The sequence below is a fragment of the Phocoena sinus genome, chromosome 4, assembly GCF_008692025.1.
Source record: "Phocoena sinus isolate mPhoSin1 chromosome 4, mPhoSin1.pri, whole genome shotgun sequence".
Taxonomy (NCBI): domain Eukaryota; kingdom Metazoa; phylum Chordata; class Mammalia; order Artiodactyla; family Phocoenidae; genus Phocoena; species Phocoena sinus.
The window spans coordinates 75678509-75696697 of record NC_045766.1 but is presented as its reverse complement, the minus strand read 5'-3'; the positions used below and the strand labels follow the sequence as shown (position 1 = coordinate 75696697).

General features: G+C 52.7%; 1 protein-coding gene and 1 long non-coding RNA gene across 2 annotated transcripts in view; one reads left to right on the top strand and one right to left on the bottom strand.

Annotated features, from left to right (window-relative positions):
* ADCY5 (adenylate cyclase 5) overlaps window positions 1-7020 on the bottom strand; it is a 156355-nt gene extending 149335 nt beyond the window's left edge. The window contains exon 1 of the mRNA XM_032630779.1: window positions 5771-7020. Coding sequence (XP_032486670.1) covers window positions 5771-6901 — 1131 coding nt within the window. The 5' untranslated portion in view covers window positions 6902-7020. The remainder of the gene's footprint in view (window positions 1-5770) is intronic.
* Window positions 7021-8626: 1606 nt separating this feature from the next.
* Window positions 8627-17175, top strand: LOC116753225. The gene is made up of 2 exons (XR_004349718.1): window positions 8627-8834; window positions 16862-17175. It is a non-coding gene; the product is annotated as an uncharacterized LOC116753225 (long non-coding RNA).
* The last annotated feature ends 1014 nt before the right edge of the window (window positions 17176-18189 follow it).

Below are 18189 nucleotides of genomic sequence, written 5' to 3'. Positions count from 1 at the left end.
TGCTCCGCAACAAGAGAAGCCACCGCAACGAGAAGCCCGTGCACCGCAACGAAGAGTAGCTCCTGCTCACCGCAACTAGAGAAAGCCCGCACGCAGCAACGAAGACCCAACGCAGCCAAAAATAAATAAATAAATTTATTTTTTTTAAAAACCAAAAAACCAACACTGACCCTGCCCTCCACTAGCGAGCTCCCCCCACCTCTCACAGGCAGGGATGAAAGAAGGGTACGATACACTAAAGTGTGACTTATGTACCTGCACCCGAAGGATTTATGGGCACCAGCACATTGGAGCTCCTGGGGCAAACTGTTTCCATTCCCAACACAGGCGATGCTCCTGGCAAGTAAACGACCACAAACTGGACCCACCACAAGATAAATAAAGTTAACGGAGGTGCCAAGCGGACAGCCGTGGACAGGAAGTCACCCAGCAAGAGACTGGTACGGTCACAGAGAGGCTCCCACCTCGGTCCCCTCTCCCAACACTCACCCCACCCCTGGCTGGAACCGAGGAGGGCGCTCCATCTGCACCTCTCGGGAGAACACGAGGCCAGGCCCAGCAGGGGCCACAGCTCTGCTTCTGCTGCCAGCTGCACCCTCTGACAGAGTGACCCGTGGCCAGGGCCTGTCTGCACAGGAGAGCTTCTGTCCAGGCCTTTTACACTGATATTTAAAACTCTTCTGTGAGGCTGGGCAGGTTTCCGAGCTGGGGTTTAATACATCGTCTGTGTCCTCCTTATAGACACACATGAGCACACTGTTCCGTGTTGCACAGCACACAGACCTCATGCTCTTGCTCCAGATCAAAACAGTCAACATTGCCACAAGTACAGCAGCTTATCGTTCTGCTCCTCGGCTGGGTCTCTGCCACTCCTGAAGTCCCCCCCCACAGGCCGCGAGGCACCCCTGAGATCCACAAGATGACCCTCCATCTAGACGCTCTGCTCGACCCCCACCCCAGAGGCTTCTGCTCCCCTCCAAGCACCCCCTTCCCGCTGCATAAAGAAGAAGGCAACATAATAATTGAAAATAATTAGCAAATATAATCGGCAAATACAATTAGCGTCGAGGCAAGACAAGCAGACCCTCCCCGGCTACAAACTCAGAGCCCGCCTCCCACCCCAGCCTGCCGTTGCTGCTGGGGTTCACCATGGCCAGATTTCTCTCTTCCAGAAATGGGGGTGATGGGGGAAGTAACTGGCGGCAGACTATTCCCGGAGTTGTGAAAGTGTGTGTCCTCTTCCATACCACCACCCCGTCCTCCCACCCCTCCGTGGGCAGGGAGGCAGTGGCTGGAGCAGTGCACACAGTAACCCACTGCACAGGCCTCTGGACCAAGTTCCAGAGCGAGGGGCCAGCTCTCCACGGGGCTCACCGGATGGCTGAGTGGGTGGGCAGCTTGTGTTTTTGAAAGGGAAGGGCGGGACTCCATGGAGCCATGGGACTCCATGGAGTGGGCTGACCACTCGAGTCTAGCCCCCAGCCTCATTATGATGGGGGGGGGGGGGCGTGTGCATCCAGGGTATTTCCCTGAGGAGCCAGAGGTCAAGGTCGGAAAGTCAATCAAGGCCCAGAATCAGAAATGCAAACAGCCATAGGAAGCCAGCCACCAACCGAGAATAAACAGGACAGAGCTGTGATGATCTCCTTTCAAAGTCAACACAAAGGCTTCCCTGGGCCCCCCTCCACCACCCAGGCCAGCCCACACGACAGACAGATAGATACACACACACACACACACACACACACACACACACACACATACGTCCATATGCACGTACACACTGGGGCCAGCCCACGTGACAGACACACTCCCACACATGGACCCAGGCACCCACCCCTCAGCAGCCACAGCAGTCACTCCTTGGTCTGCTTCCCCACCCCCATCCAGCCCCAGACTCCTCAGTTTAGACACTCACACGTGCTCATGGTCACAGAACATCACCCACACAGCACCTGTGCCTTTCTGATCTCTGGAACAACTGGTGACCATTGTGTGTTCGAACAGGCACAAAGGCAGAAATGCAGGAAATCACTGATTTTCTCCAAAAGGGTTAGGGGGAAGAGAGGAAGGAGCTGATGATAGCTGGGTAAGGATGGGTCAGCCCACACCACAAAGGCAACCTCTGACAGCACTCCCAAGCTCACGGGGACCCACACAGGGTCGGAATCTTCTTTTCAGAAACCATGTCAGGTGAGTTTAATGTGGCTGCAGAATAATACCCCACATCTGAACAGGACTCTCTACTTTTCAAAGAGCTCCTGCATCCATTATCACCTCCTAGGGTAACACTGGACAAGCAGAGACGTTCATCTCCTTGGCCAAATGACTGCCCACCCCCATGGGGCCCAAAGATGTTTTCTCCAAAATAATCTCTAATAGTTAAGCATGTGCAATAGTTGTGTGAGTGTACTTGTTTGTGTGTGAGTGCATGCAGAGGCTTTATGTAGCAGAGTGGGATACAGTCAAACAAAAATGAGGTTGCCATGGCAACAGGCTCCAGCATCATTGCAGCCTATTAACACAAGTGAGGAATGTGTTTGGCAGATGCTTGAGTGTTATTTATGGTATGGGTGTAGCAGAGGGACTTCTAACAGGCAAAGAAGGAGAAAAAAACAACCCGTGACGCCCCTACTGTACCCCACCAAGGAGACGACAGTGAGGCGAGCAGAGAAGGCGAGGCTGAGAGGCTGCAAATGGGAAGTAAGAGATGGGGAAGCAGAAAAGCAGGCAGGCAGAGGAGAGGAGAGGTAGGCAGAGAACAACAGGGGACTGAAGGGGGAGGCAAGAGAAAGGAAGGGACAGAAAAAGAGCAGGGGGAGGGGGATGAATACCAGGGGAAGAGCTAGATCAGGAGATGTAGCAAAAGGAAGAAACATCATCCCCCAAAAGGGCTGCCCCACCTTGCCTCTCCGCTCTCTCAAGAGGCACCAGACGAGATACTACATGTTTCTCCTCCTAATTGGAGCAAAGGGAAGAGCCCCAAAGAGAAGAGGGGCCAGGGGAAAAAAATAATCCAGATCAGATACTGATGTTGACGATCTAGGCTGTAGGAGCAAGGGGGCCAGCCTCTCAGAAGAAGTGGAAAATGCCAACACAGTTTCCTGAGGGCCCAAATTCCCAAAGCCCCCGCATTAGAGACCGCGTACTGCTGCCCCATTTCCCTGGATGCGTATCTTCACCAAAGAAAAGAACAAGGCATCTAACGCAAGCCATCTTCTAACACCTGCTGCTCTGGGGTAACCTGAGGCAGAAGGTAATGCTCGACTGTCCCACTAAAATTTCCCAGCATCCGATAGGGTTTGCTCAAGAAATACAAAGTTTATATCAGACATACTCATAAAGGCAAATCAAATACAAACCAAAAAAGATAGTTTTCTCTGAAGTCAAATAGAAAGAATGCTTGCATTCTGTTATCGTAGACCATTCCTAACAAGCTCTGCTACACTCAGCAGAGTAGGTCATGAGAAGTTAAGTGCAAACCCACCCAAAAGCCTACAGACAAGGGAAGGTCTGAAGACCATAATGGGTAAAAGAAGTATGGGGTGGGAGGTGGTGGAGGTGGGGGGAGAAGGGAGAGGGACAGGCCTGAGGAACTAGATGGGGAAGTCAGTCAGCCAACTCCTGCTGCTGCGATGGCATCTTCATGCTAAGATGGAGACGGAGCTCCCTAGTCCAGCACTCCTGTCCTGGCATCTGACTCCAGTCTCCTAAAATCACACATCTAGGATTTCCTAGGGCTATACTCAGATCCTGAGTCCCAAGTCTGGTTCAGTAAATACTCTGAATGATCCTGGAAATCTCTGCTGCTCCGTGTGGACGTCATGCCTTTCTTTCTGTAGAAAAGCTATATCCACCCAAGCAACCTGCCTCCCATCCAAGCCAGGAACAACCCCCAAAGGTATAAATACTCATGTGAGAGCTTGGGTCCCAGGTCAAAACATTTGGATCCTTTATAAGCACTAACAATAGTGGTTAACTTTCTTTTAACCAGCTCTCAATAGGTTGTTCTCTTAAGTTCAAAGCTGATCTCTAAAGATTTTATTTCCTTCTGATCCCAGATCAGAAAAACTTTAAGTCAGCATCAACAAGCCCAACTACTTCACCCACTGGAACACAATCAAATCGTTAAGCAGTTATTAAATCCCTACTAAGTACCCTACACTGTGCTAGACAAGGGAGAGAGGGTAGAGAAGGAAAAACACACACACCTCAGGATTCCTGCATCCAAGGAGCTTACATTGGATGGGGAATAAAACCAAGGGGCACTGGGGAATAAGTAAGTGCCCCACTCTGTGGCTCTGACTCCATTGTTGGCCATGCAAAAGAGGGAGAGGCCAGTGTGGCTGGAATGCAAGGAGGGGCTCCTTGCAGAAGGTGAGGATTGGCACAGAGGGGCTGGAACTGGAAGGGGCATGCATAAGCCTCTCATTTACTAGGCAAGGAACCCGGGGCCCAGAGAGGTTGTAGGCTCCCTCGCTCCCAGTCACAGAGCACCTTGGAGGTGCAGCGAGAGCCCAGCGCCATGAAGCCCACAGTATTCCCTGTGGGAGAGTATGATACCCAGGAAGCCAGGGGGCACGGGAGAACCCCTCAAGAAAGACGCAGTACCCAACAAGACTGAAGTCTGAGAAAAGGCACTAGAAGTGGGGAGAAGGAAGGCAATGACAATGGAATAGAGTTAAGAAGTTCTGTTAGAGGATGCAGTTGCCTGGAGAGAGGTCGGGGGATGCACTAGGTTCCACAGTCAGGAGACTGGCCTGCAGCAAAGGCCCGCTTGACTCTCACAGCCAAGTAGGTTGCGCCGCAACCAAGCAGGCTCAGCAGGGGCCAATGGATGAGGCCCATGGAGCCACAGACAAGGGGACCGCTAAGGGGAGAAGGTGTGCATGTCAGAGGAGCTGGTCTCACCCAAGGTCGCCATGGCAAGCACACCTCTCTCCCACAAGTCTTCTGGGGAGTCACCAGTTAACCAGGGAGTTTTATTTCCTCCTAAGCCTACCGTTCAAGGCTCGCCTAACCCGTCCCAGGAGGGTTAAAAGCCCCCACCATAAGCAACAACCAGGAGCACCCACATGAAGGGGTCACAACTTCCAACACTAGCTTTCTGCTCAGGCCAGGAGGGGGACCGTCACCACACACAAAGGTTCCTTCCCACCTTTGCTGAAGGCAGCTTTTTGGCTTGGGGCACTTTCACAAATGAAACAAACTTGTCAGTCCTCCCTCAAGTTCAGAAATATCTCCAGCTCCCGAACCCCCAGTCCCAGACAACTGGCAGGATTATATCATTTCCCCTCCCGAAGACTGGGCAAGGGGCGCCCAGGGTCTCCCCTCCCCTACCCTTCATCCAGGACATTCGGTTAACAAACCATCAGTGGCCCTCAGGAGCAGGGAGGCTGCTACAGGGGCCAGCCACTTTTGTCAGGGGCCTTTTATATACAGAGACAGAAGCACAGGAAGAGAAGGGGACCGACCTCTCCATAGCATTTTCTCCTCCAAGTCTTCCTCATTAGCATCCCTACGATAATGGCTAAGATTTGGTATGTCTTCTACCAGCGGGAACATTACATACAAGAGCACTTTTTGTAGAGGAAGGTGATGGGGCTCAGAGGGGGTTCGGGGGCTAGAAGACACCACACAGCTGACACAGCCATGTCTCTCTGGCTCTTTTCACCACTTTAAAAGGGTGAAAGTGGGTTGCCTTTCTTTGGAGTCAGGCCTAGGCCTGCGCACCCCACTATCCAGTCCCTATGCCCAGGTGGGCCCCTACCTGCTTGAGCAGGAACTGGTCCTGGGCGTTGGTGCGCAGGGCGATGGCCAGGTGGAGGGCAGACAGGAGCACCCCGCTGAGTACCGCGGCCCGCATGCGCACGGGCAGCAGCGTGTAGATGGTATAGATGAAGAACACAGTCCACCAGATGCCCTCGGAGGCGCTGCGCGGCTGAGGCAGCAGCAGGCCCACCACCTGGACAGCCAGCACCACGGCGATGAGCGCGTAGCAGGCCAGGCCCATGTGGTCCTGGTGGAAGGCGGCGCGGTTGCAGAGCACGGCCATGACGAGGATCACACCCACGGCAGCCGCCAGCACGGCCAGGTAGGGCAGCTGCAGCGGGGGCCGTGCCGCGTGGAAGGCCAACATGACGAGGCACACGAGCACCAGCACAGCCATGAGCATAGTGAGGCTGCTCTGGTTCAGACGGAAGAAGTAGCGCTGGTACAGCCGCTCCAGCTTGTCCGACGGGAACTTCTTCGAGCGGAATATCTGCAGCAGTGCCAGGCAGCAGGCGCCCAGCGACAGCACCGCGCCAGGCCCCGCGCCCGAGCCCGCCAAGCTGCCGCCATCTCCGGAACCCTCGTCTTCCTCGACGGCGCCGGCCTCCAGCTCGTCGGCCGCGCGGCCCTTGCCCCGCCGCTCCTCCAGACCCAGCTCCACAGAACGGGGGCGCACCTCCGTCCCGCCAGCTGCGGCCGCCGCCGCCGCCGCCGAGCCGCCGCCGCCGCCCGCAGGGGGCGCCCGGGTGCTGCCCCCGCCGGCCGCGCCCCGCCGCTGCCGCCGGCTGCCGCGACCGCAGTCGTCGCCGCCGCGCTCCTGCCAGGCCGACTTGGAACGGAAACTGAAGCCGAAGCCCCCAGCCAGGGGGTCATCGCCACTCAGAGGAGGATCGTCGTCGTCGTCGCTGCGCCAGCGTCTGGCCAGGCGCTGCTGCTGCTGCGGGGTCACCGTCCCCCCGGGTTTCTTGGTGGAGCCGCGGGCCGAACCCCCGGGGGCGTGGGGGTAGCCATTGGCGCGGGAGTCGGCCTCGCCCCACGCCGAGCGGTGTTCCGGGCCTCCCCGGGACGCCGGCGCCGCCGCTGTCTGCGCCGCGTAGCCCGGGGGGCTCACGCTTTTGGAGCTGGACATCCCCCCCTCGGCCTCGTCGTCTTCTTCCTCCTCCCCCGGGGGCCGGGCCGGGGTTCTCCAAGGGGAGGGCGGACGGCCGAGCAGGGGGACCAGGCTGGGGTCACACGTCGGGGGCGGCCCGGGTCCCTGGGCAGTAGCGGGGCATCTTGGCACCCCCGTCCTGAGCGGAGAAGGAGGGCAGCGGGAGAGCAAGCGGGAGGCAGGCACAGCCCCGAGGTGAGAAGTGGCTGAGAATCCGCGTCAGGAGTCCCAGGTCCGAGATGGAGTTGGCTCCGAGCTGGGGCAGCGGGGACAACTCGAGCTGCTGAGCTGCGCGCAGAGGGACGTCCGGACTCCTGGCTCGCGTCGAGCTCGACAAGGACCGGAGTTGCGGACGAGGCGGGACGGAGAGGTGTCCTTGCGGGCGGCGCCTCCCCGGAGCTGGCAATGCCCGGGCGCGGCGCTCGCAGATTCTGCCTAAGCGGAGCCCAGCGGCACACGCGGCGAGGCGGCAGCTAGGGCGGCTCGGTAGGGGTCCCGGCGTGGAGACCAAGCGGGCGCCCTTTCCTCGCGGCGGACTGAGAGCGACTGGGAGGTGCGGGCGCCAGCCAGCATTATTTTCTTACGAGGGGTGGGGAGGTGGGATGGGGGGGTGGAGAGGACGGGGGAGGGGGCGGCGGGCGGAGCAACAGCTCCCGAGCCCTGGGGGGAGGGTCCTGGAGCCCAAGGGGGCCGTCGCCCGCATCCCCCACCTCCCGCGTTGAGAGTGGAGCTTGGCCCCCTAGAAAGCCGAGCCCAGCCTTCAGCGTGTCCGCGCAGGGGGGCGGGGGCGAGGACCGGCTCCTGCAGCGCGGCCCTTCCCCTCTCGCCTCCCCCTTCCCCCAAAACGGAGCGGAGCTGGCCCGGACCCGCTGGCCCAGGAGGGCTGTCGCGCCGGCTCCGCAAGCTCCAGGCTCCTCGCCGCCGGCTGCGGGCCCGCCGCGGCCGGGCGCAGAAGGACTAAGCTGAGGGCGGAATCCGGCGCAGCACCGCCGCCGTTCCGCCCCAACGCAGGCGGGCTTCTCCCAGGGAGCACGGCATCCAGAGATCGAGGGCCGGCGCTCAGAGGCAGCCGGCCGAGAGGGGCCGGCCCAAGAGCCGCTGCGCCCCGGGGGCGCTGCGGGGGAACCCGCGGGAGCCGGGCTCAGGGCGCGCCATGCACGCCTCGGGCCCTGCGCTGCTCCGGCCGCTCGCGCCGCTCCTCCCTTCTCGCCCGGTTGCCGCCGCCGCCGCCGCCGCCGGAGCGCCCTCCGCATCCCCTCCTCCCGCCGCCTCCCCGCCCCCCGCGCCGCTCGGGCCTCGGCTCACAGCGGCGCGCGGCCGCCTCCGCCCCCGGCCGGGCCGCGGCCCCCGCCTCGGCGCCCCGCTGGCATCCTCAGGCCCGGCCTCGTGAGGCGCCCGGTACCGTGGGGGCCCCAGCTCCCCTTCCTCACCTAAAATTCTCGCCGCGCCCCCTCCCTCCCTGGCGCCTGGAGCCGCGTCCAGCCCGTGGTCCCTTCGCCGGACGTGGCTGCCGTGCGGTCCTCCCCCGCCCCTTGCTTGGGTTCCTGCGCCCCTAGTCCTAGCTCCCCTCTTTTGTATCCCCCTTTAATCCCCATCCCCCCATTCAACCCAACTTCAGCCCCCGCGCTGCGCCCCCCTTCCCCGGCCCGGCTCGATTGGCCGCTTCCTGAGCTGTCATATTTGAGTCCGGCGCTCTTATTGGGCGATTCTCTGGCCGGGCGGCTATACCAAAGGAGGGCGCACCGGCCTGGGGGCGCCCAGGCAGCGACTGCCGCAGGGAGACGGAGACCCAGAGTCTCTGGAGGGCCGGAGGGGCCCAAGAACCAGACCCGGAAATGGACGGTGGAGATGGAAAGACTGAGTATCTCTGAGGCGCAGGAAGACAGTGACGTGAAAGATGGAGATGCAGTGGGTGAGGCCGATGCAGCTAGGGCGGGGCGGACAGGAACGCTTTGGTGGAGAGTTACCCAGAGGGAACCCCACAGACAGCATTACGAACACCTGGCGTTTGTGAAGAGCTCTTTGCTCGTTCATACTTTTTTTAATCTCATTTGATTCCCCTCAATAACCCTGGGTTGTGACAGGGGACAGGGCCCGTGTGATTATTCCCGGTTTATAAATGCGGAAACTAAGGCTTCAGAGCCTAATTAACTTGCCATGGGCCACACAGGTCTCCGGACTTGCAACCGAAAGATCTTTCGTCAGCGCCAGGCTGGCTCCCTACCTAGCAAGGTGTTAGCCTACCTAGCAAGGTGTTAGCCGGAAGGATGCGCCCCACGGCAGGGTGGAGAGCCCCAGGGCAGGGTGGAGAGCCCCGGCTGAAGGAGGACGGGGGAGAGGGCAGAGAAGGACAAGTTACTCCTGCACAGCGCCAGCGACAAACAGGCAGGAGTGGAGAGGACTTTACTTCGGGTCAAAGAGGACCTAGGCCTGTGGAATGATGTACCTATCCAATTCCCCTTGGCCCTAAGCTGTCCTGCTGGAAGCTCCAGCAGTCTAAACACTGGGGTGGGTGGGGACGTGTCACCTCTACTCCGGGGGGGGGGGGGGAGAAACAACCTTCACTTTACTCTTCTTCCTCCAGCTCTCTCTGCAGAGCTTCTGACAAAGAGGCTAGAGGTCTGGGTGAGCTTCTCTTTCTTTCTCTGTTGGTCATCTCTTTGCAAATTGGAAGATAAACCTTGCCAGAGTTACAAATTGGGAGGAGAAACATTCCAAGAGATCTGAATAAACTAACCCTAGAGTATTCCAGCCTTTGAGTAATCAATCCAGGATTAGCAAAGTCATAAAAAGCACCATGAATTTAGTCAGCAAACATTCATAGAGCATCCCCTGTGTGCAAAGCACTGTGCTAGGTGCCTTAGGGATAGAGAGGTGACTCAACTCAGGTTACAGTCAGGGAGGGAGAGGAGCTAAGCCACTAATTCCAGTTCAGAGCACAGTTCAGTCAGTGTTCAATAGAGGTCCAAAGAGAGCGTTTTGGGAGTTTGGAGAGAGGAGGCATTAATTCCCACTGTAAGGGCCAAAAAGACTCTAGAGGTTGAATCTGGGGCCAGCAGAGAAGGAGGAGTCAGAAGAAAAGGAGGATGGACTAATATTTATTAAGCAACAACAATATGTCTGTGCATCTTATTGTCGCATAACAGTTTTGAGGAAGATGTTATTCTCTCCACTATAAAGGTGAGAAAACCGAGACTTAGAGAATCAAAGTTTGCCCAGGGTCCAGAGTTTGTAGTAGAATGAAACATAAGTTCAGTCTGCTCCTTGCACTCTGCCACACAGCCATGTAGCAAATACGATATGGGAGGAACACTGCATGGACAGAAGCCAGATGGCCTTCAATGTGATGGGGTTACATCATTGATTCCCTCCTCATTCCCTGAGCTCTCCCTTGGTCATTCCTTTCCATTTTATTCAAAAATTTTAAGTAACCATCATCTTACAGCAAAAGCTATGTATGATTAAGTGTATAAAAACTAGAAGAGAGAAAGACAAAAGAAAACACATTCATAATTACAACACCTAGAAAGAACCATTAACATCTTAATTCTTTTCTTAACAAAAAATGGGACTTTACAAAGAGTTTTAGAATCTGCTTTTTTCTACTTAGCAAAATATTGTGTATATATTTTTATGCCAATAAGCATCCATCTACAATATCCATTTTATTGTCCAAACAGAATTCCATTGCATGAATATAGCATAATTTATTTAACCAGTCCCCTACTCTTGGACATTTTTCACTGTCTTGGCAGTTTGTAAAGTTTCCACTGTTTTACTGTTATAAACAATGAGCATTTTTGTAGATAAATCTTCACACACATCTTTACTTGTATCCTTAGGAGAAATTCCTACAAGTAGAATTGCTGGGCCAAAGGATAAACATTTTTTCGCTAAGGATTTCTGAAATCTGAGTCTTCAGCCCCTGCCTCCCTTCCCAGTTCCAAGCTTACCCCCGTCTACTGGAGAACTCCCCATGGATGTTCCTTGGTATCCACCAGCACCCCAGATTCAGTTTGTCTAAAACTAAGGTCATCCCCCAAGAAGCTTGCTCCTCCCTCTGTTTTCTCGCCACTGGTGGAATTACCATCCCCCAAACTCCCAGATCTTAGAGTGGTGAGCCCTCCTATCCCAGTTCCCAGAGTCCTGCCACCGTGCCCTTGTCTTTTCACTTCTGTCTCTTCTTCCACATTCTCTGGCTATACCTTCGCCCAGATCCTCTCTACTCATTGCCTAGACAATTACCAACTCTCCCTCCTTGCCCTCCAGTCTGTCCTCCACTTTGTCCCCATCTCATCATGCCTGTCACAACCCAACTGAAAACTGTCCCCCAAACTGCCTCTTCCTACCTGCTAGCTTTCACTATCCACCACTTCCGCACATCATCCAGCCACCGTAAACGGCTCTTTAAATCTCTGCAGAGATCACCCTTTTCACATGCACCCCCAGCACAAGCCAAATCTGTAGCATCTCTGTGATGCCTCTCTAATGCCTTTTCCTCCCCCCCTACCCCAGGGTGCTAGGCACTCCTTCCTCAGTTCCCAGCACACCTTGCTTTTATCTCTATTATAGCACTTGTTACATTGTATTATCTTGACTTGTTTTCAGAGCTGTCTCCACAGTCTGCTGAACTCTCTGAGGGCAGAATTGGTATCTTACGCATTCTTGTGCCCCATACCTGGCACATAGGAGGTACCCCTTGGCTGTTTGTTGGATAAAGAAATGGTACATCTGGGGATTAATGATGGGAATTGAGTCTGAAGGGTGGGGTGGAGTGAGGGGACTGACTGGCAACCATGGGTGAAGGTGGGTTGGGCTCTTTAACGCTATGTGGAGGAGGGTGGGCCTCAGTTTAAAGACAATGAAGAGTCCATGAATTGGGGGACAGGGGTGTCAAGGGCCAGTATGTTTTGGGAGGCAAACTCTGGCAATGTTGTAACGAGATAGGAAAAGCAAGATCCAAGAGCAGAGGGGACCAGTCAGGAAGTTATGGCAGAGCAGATGTATTGATTGATGGAGCCCAGAAGTGACATGGTGAAGGGAATGATGCCATTGGCTGGAGGACACCTGTGAAGGGCTGACGAGGAAACCCAGGGGTCAACCACCATGTAGAGGAGGAGTCCCAAAGGTCAGATGAAAACCAAGAAAGGTGGGGGTCACAGGAACAAAAGGCAGAGGTTTTGAAGAGCTGCTCCAGGATGTGCACCTGGCCGTTGTCATCAGATAGGGGCTGACCACCTCGGGCCTCTCTCTGAAGTGAGTACTTGGCTTGCAGAGGGGAGATGCCTATGCACCTCAGGACATAGCAGGCCCTTTGGGAGGTCTGCAGACCACCCACCTCCAGCCATCTTCCCCTTGTACCTCAGTTACCCTTCAGGACTTCATTCTTCATTTCCCCCAGACATCTTTTTGGAAGAATAGCTCCATTTTGGAAATTAGAATATTAACATTTTAGAATGTTTAGAAATATTTGTACAAGTGGGTCTCAGTAATACTCTTGTACCTAAAAATACTTTCCCCACAATGCTGAAAATCCCACCATTAGATAGTCATGCTTTGGGATGACAATTATTCCCTAAAAATGAATGCAGAAAATCTAGAGACAGAAAGTAGACTAGTGTTTGCTTAGGCCTGGAGGAGAGGAGGAATGGGAAGTGATGGCTAATGGGTATAAAATTTCATGACCCTCCTTCTTTGGGAAGGTCATGAAAATGTTCTAAAATTAGATTATGGGGCTTCCCTGGTGGCACAGTGGTTGAGAGTCCGCCTGCCGATGCAGGGGACACGGGTTCGTGCTCCGGTGCGGGAAGATCCCACATGCCGCCGAGCAGCTGGGCCCGTGAGCCATGGCCGCTGAGCCTGCGCGTCCGGAGCCTGTGCTCTGCGACGGGAGAGGCCACAGCGGTGAGAGGCCCGCGTACCGCAAAAAAAAAAAAAAAAAAAATTAGATTATGGTGATCATCACACAACTCGAGAAATATACTAAAAACCATTGAATTGCACTTTAATCCAACGGGGTGAACTTTATGGTATATAAATTACATTTCAAGGAAGTGGTTGAAAAAATGAATGCAGATACCACTGGGAGATTGAGGGACTTTTGCCAGGACTGCCAGTCATTACTAAGTTAGTGTGGATGGGTTTAATCAGCAGGCTTCCCCCTCTAAGGCCAAAACAAGTTTCTCTCACTGAGAGAATGGATGCTTGCTCTTTTTTGTTTTGTTTTTAACATCTTTATTGGAGTATAATTGCTTTACAATGGTGTGTTAGTTTCTGCTTTACAACAAAGTGAATCAGCTGTACGTATACATATATCCCCATATCCCCTCCCTCTTGTGTCTCCCTCCCTCCCACCCTCCCTATCCCACCCCTCTAGGTGGTCACAGAGCACCGAGCTGATCTCCCTGTGCTATGTGGCTGCTTCCCACTAGCCATCTGTTTTACATTTGGTAGTGTATATATGTCCATGCCACTCTCTCACTTTGTCCCAGCTTACCCTTCCCCCTCCCCATGTCCTCAAGTCCATTCTCTAGTAGGTCTGCGTCTTTTTTCCCATCCTGGCCCTAGGTTCTTCATGACCTTTTTTTTTTTTTTAGATTCCGTATATATGTGTTTGGATGCTTGCTCTTTAGGAGTTGGAATGAGTTAGGGAAAGGAAGGAAAGAACAGTTGGGACCACTAAGCAGTTCCCAAAGCAAATGGAACCAGAAAAGGGCACAGGTGCCTGGGAGCAGGAAGGAGGATGGCAGACATGACAGCAAGTTAGGAATTGGAGGTTAAAAATGAACTTTGCCTACTGCCTAGGAGAGCCCTGCCTTGTAATGAGTTCTTCACAAGGAATTAAAGAACTCTAAGAGCCCTAGGTTCTCTTAAGGGTGAAAGAATCTTAAAGATCATCTAATTCCCCAAAGGTGTGTCAACCTCCCCTGGATATTTGCATTTTGAGAGCAAGCCCGACACCTCAGACTAGATGACTTACCTTTCCTTTGAAGAACTAACTTACTCTCCCCAAGTCAGAGAGTAGCTAACAGGATGGAACATTGTGTGTCTTGAGGGTAGGTCATCTGTGGAGGCTTGGGCCCCAGTGTCTTAGCCATTGGGCACAGATGGCTGAGGTCCCTGGGAGCCGTCCTCCACCCTAGCCCGTCCCCCACCAGGAGCTCTGAGGAGGAACCAAGAACACCAGCCATCTTACTCTTGACCTCTGTCTTCCTTGGCTTGGAAATCAACGATGATAAAAGTGTGCAGTTGGCCATAGGGAACTGGGCCCTAGATTTTTCCAGACTCTACACTCACCTCCAGACCTCTGGGCCTCAGGGAAGAGGAAATGTTCAAAGAGCTCAGATTGTAGCTGAGGTGGAAATGGCTGATAATAGCTCAATCTGCCACTCTCCCAGGTGTTGACCTTTGCATTGTAATGGAGGCAGTTAACGCCATCAGCTGGAGTGACTAATATGTTCTTTCAGTTGCTGCTGGAAGTGGGAGACCCTTTGCGGCCCAGGGCCTTCTAATGCCCTCTAGTCACAATACTAGATCACTCCTGATCCACAGCTGCCAACCCTTTGGATTGTAATGCCTACATTCCACGCTTTATCTTTGTTCCTGTTCTTGACTTTGCTTTCTTGCACTTTCTCCTGAATCCTTTTTTCCTAGAAGTATGGGAACATCCCCATGAGTCACTTATTCTTTCAACACACATAAACTGATTACCCATTTCGAGCAGAAAACGATGTTGCACATAGTCGAGTGGGGGGAGCCCAAGAAGTATACCAGCAAGATGCCATCCCCAAGAAGTCAGAGGTGAGGAAATCACAGAAAGAGCTGGAGAACAGCACAGTGCCAGCAGAGATGGGCTTTGCAGCTCATGCCAAGTGCTTCTTGAACAAACAGACGGCTGAGAACTAATAGGAGAAAGTATTCTTATAGGCGGGGGAGCAAGAGGCTTCTGGGTGATGTGAGAAGGGGACAGAAGTATGTGTGGGAGTGGGATATACAACAACTGGATGGAGTTTTGAGGATTCAAAACATTCCTCTAGTCACAAAAGACCATGTATTGTATGATCCACGTATTATATGAAATGTCCCAAAGAGGCAAATCTATAGAAACAGAAAAGAGATCATTGAGTGCCTAGAGCTTAGGGGAAATGGGTGTAGGAGATGGGGATTAATTGCTAATGAGTACGATGGGATGGTGAAAGCTGTTCTAAGATTGTGGTGATGGTTCCACAACTCTAAATATACTACAGAAAAATTGAATTTCATACTTTAAATGGATGAACTTTATGGAATGCAAATTATACCTTAATAAAGCTGTTTAAAAATGGGGGAAAAGTGGGATCCAAAAAGACCATTCCTTCAGTAATCCTGCTTAGTTATAGAAGGAACACCCTAGTTTTAAGTTCCTAGTCTTTTCCTGTATGAAGTCTCTTTTTCATTTTCTCCTGGCCGTACCGCATGGCTTGTGGGATTTTAGTTCCCTGACCAGGGATTGAACCCGGGCCCTCAGCTGGGAGAGCATGGAGTCCTAACCACTTGACTACCAGAGAATTCCCTGAAGGCTCATTTTTAAGGTAAAAAACTTCTGAGGACCTCAACATGGTCTATATGTACTTTTAGTTAAGAAAATACATAATGGGGCTTCCCTGGTGGCGCAGTGGTTGGGAGTCCGCCTGCCGATGCAGGGGACACGGGTTCGTGCCCCGGTCTGGGAAGATCCCACATGCCGCGGAGCGGCTGGGCCCGTGAGCCATGGCCGCTGAGCCTGCGCGTCCGGAGCCTGTCCTCCGCAACGGGAGAGGCCACAGCAGTGAGAGGCCCGCGTAACGCATAAAAAAAAAAAAAAAAAAAAAAAGAAAATACATAATGGTAAAAAGCTATTATAAATTTAGATTTTCATTTAGTAAGTGAATTAATACTTTACTCATCCCAGTAGTATTTATATACAGTAGAAAAGTAGTTTTGTATTTGTACGGGAGCATTTTATATGCCTACAGACAAGGCTTAGTGGCCCTCTCTCAAAATCTCCTTGGTCCTTTGGGGTGCTCAACCCACAGTTTTAGAATCCTGGTCCGTGTTCTACCAAGGCGTGTTTGATTCAGCTTCTCTGTCGGGTGAATGCTTATGGGTGGGGATCCATTAGCAGAAAATGTGATACAGTTTCCATCCCGTGATGTTTCTGCCTCTTCAGCTGCTCAGGCAAAATGGCACCCTTTCTCCTCCCAAACCAATGAGCTTTGCTGAGAGCAGATCCAGCACAGAAGACAGCCAGAGCCATGCCGGTTGTCTTTAGCAAATGTAATTAAAGGCAGCAGCAAGTAAGTGCCTATTAATTTTTCATTAGAAAAGTCAAAGGCAACCTTCTTGGAAAGCAGCATCATTGAACTTCAGCCTTGGTGTTAAAACCAGGCTTTCCCCCACTGTGTATATCTTCTTCCACGAGTACATACACACACACACACACACACACAGAGTGAGTCCACAACCTCTTCATAGAGCGTGGGAGAGAGTCAGAGACCTTCACCCCTATACCCTTCAGAGGTTATTTTGTCCCATCCCGTTTCAAATTACCCCAACGTCTATCTGCGTATGTAACTGCCTATGTATATGAACCTTATACAGTATACTGATCTCTCCCTAAATTGTGTTTACGTACCGTTTGTGTAGTTTGAACCGGATCTTAGATGCCCTTGGGGAGATGACTATTCAAAGCTCTCTATGATGATTCCTTTTGTAAAGAATACACAGTGCTTGCACTCTGACCTGTTGTTTTTTTTTTTTATAAGCCAGGGGCAATATGTGAGTCAAGAAGAGGGGATTCGGGACTGAGGCCCAATCTGGCCCTATCAGGTGGCTCTCTGTTGGTAGGCAGAGCCGATTCAGCTGGCTCTAGGCATCAGTTAGCTCATCTCTTTCTTTTCCTCCTTGTACTTCCTTATTAAGGCATCCCACCTGATGAGAAAACAGTCTTCCACTCAACACAGAGGACTGAGGGAAGAGCGCTAAACCTGGGGTCAGAATACCTGGAGGTTCTACACCAGCTCTACCACTTTCCAGCTGTGTGATATCCGACAAGTCACACGTCACCTCTCTGAACTGCAGTTCCAGCAAGGGTAACTGCTCTCCTACACTTCACGATTTGTTATGAGGAACCGGACAACGATGTGAAATTCCTTTTCAAATTATTCACCATTATGTAAAATGGGAATCATTCTTAATAATAGCGAATTAATAAAGTCATTCTTAATAAATCCAGATATTCATTTAAGAGGTTAGCATGGAATGAGGTACATCTCTCAGGGTCTCAGGCTCTTGCATACATTTATAGATGACTGTGATAAATATTTTTATGTCTGTGCTGCGTGCGTACCAGCTCGTCTAGTAGTCTGGGAGATCTACCCTTTCATCTCTGCTGTGTTCAAAGCAGGGCCCCCAGGGCCATGCAGATGAGGTCTCTGTTCTCAAAGACCTTCCCTCTTTCAGGATTCTGACAGACTGCAGCCTGTCTGCCCTGCAGACTGGAGAGCTGCGCCCTCCCACAGGCGTGGGTGGGGATTAGAGTGGCCTGCGAGGCGCTTGAGTGGTGCTGAGTGTTGTTTCTCCTCTCACTGGCCAGTCTGCTTGGCCTTGGAGTGGTTTAGTCCAGTCTCTGTATCCCTGACTGTGAATCTGTGGTTAGGGATGGCAAGCTAAGCCGTGTTAGCAATCGTACTGGGGCTGGCTGACCTTCCCCAAGCCAGGATAATCTCTTTCCCTGGCAACAGGCAGAAGCACCAAGGGACAGTGACAGATTGTGAAATCCTGGGGCTGGGCTTTCTAGAATTACTTGAAAAGAGAAAATTGTAACAATACCTTGCGTTTGTGTAGTTCTTTTAAAAAGAAAGAAAACCGTTTTTTAAAGCTGTTCAAGGAGAAGGCAGCTTTGGAATTTTCTGGTAGAGAGCAAACCAGATGGGTAAGAAATGTATTGTCTTATTCTTACCGATGCAGTAACAATTTGAGAGTGTTAGGAGAAATCTCTCCTCTCCCCCCACCCCCTGCCCCCCACACACAGGTGGGGATACAGAGGAAGAGAGAAGTAGAGTGACTTGATCAATATTACACAGCATGAGGGGCAGAATTTGACCTAAACTTCTTGACTTTTATTGTCAACCCAAAGCAGACAGAGGATGAAGAAGCTGAATGACCTAACAGTTTGTTATGTCCACCTGAGATTCTGGCATGTAGACAGCTCTTCCTGAGTCAGACTTTGCACTTGGTTCTCTGGGGCA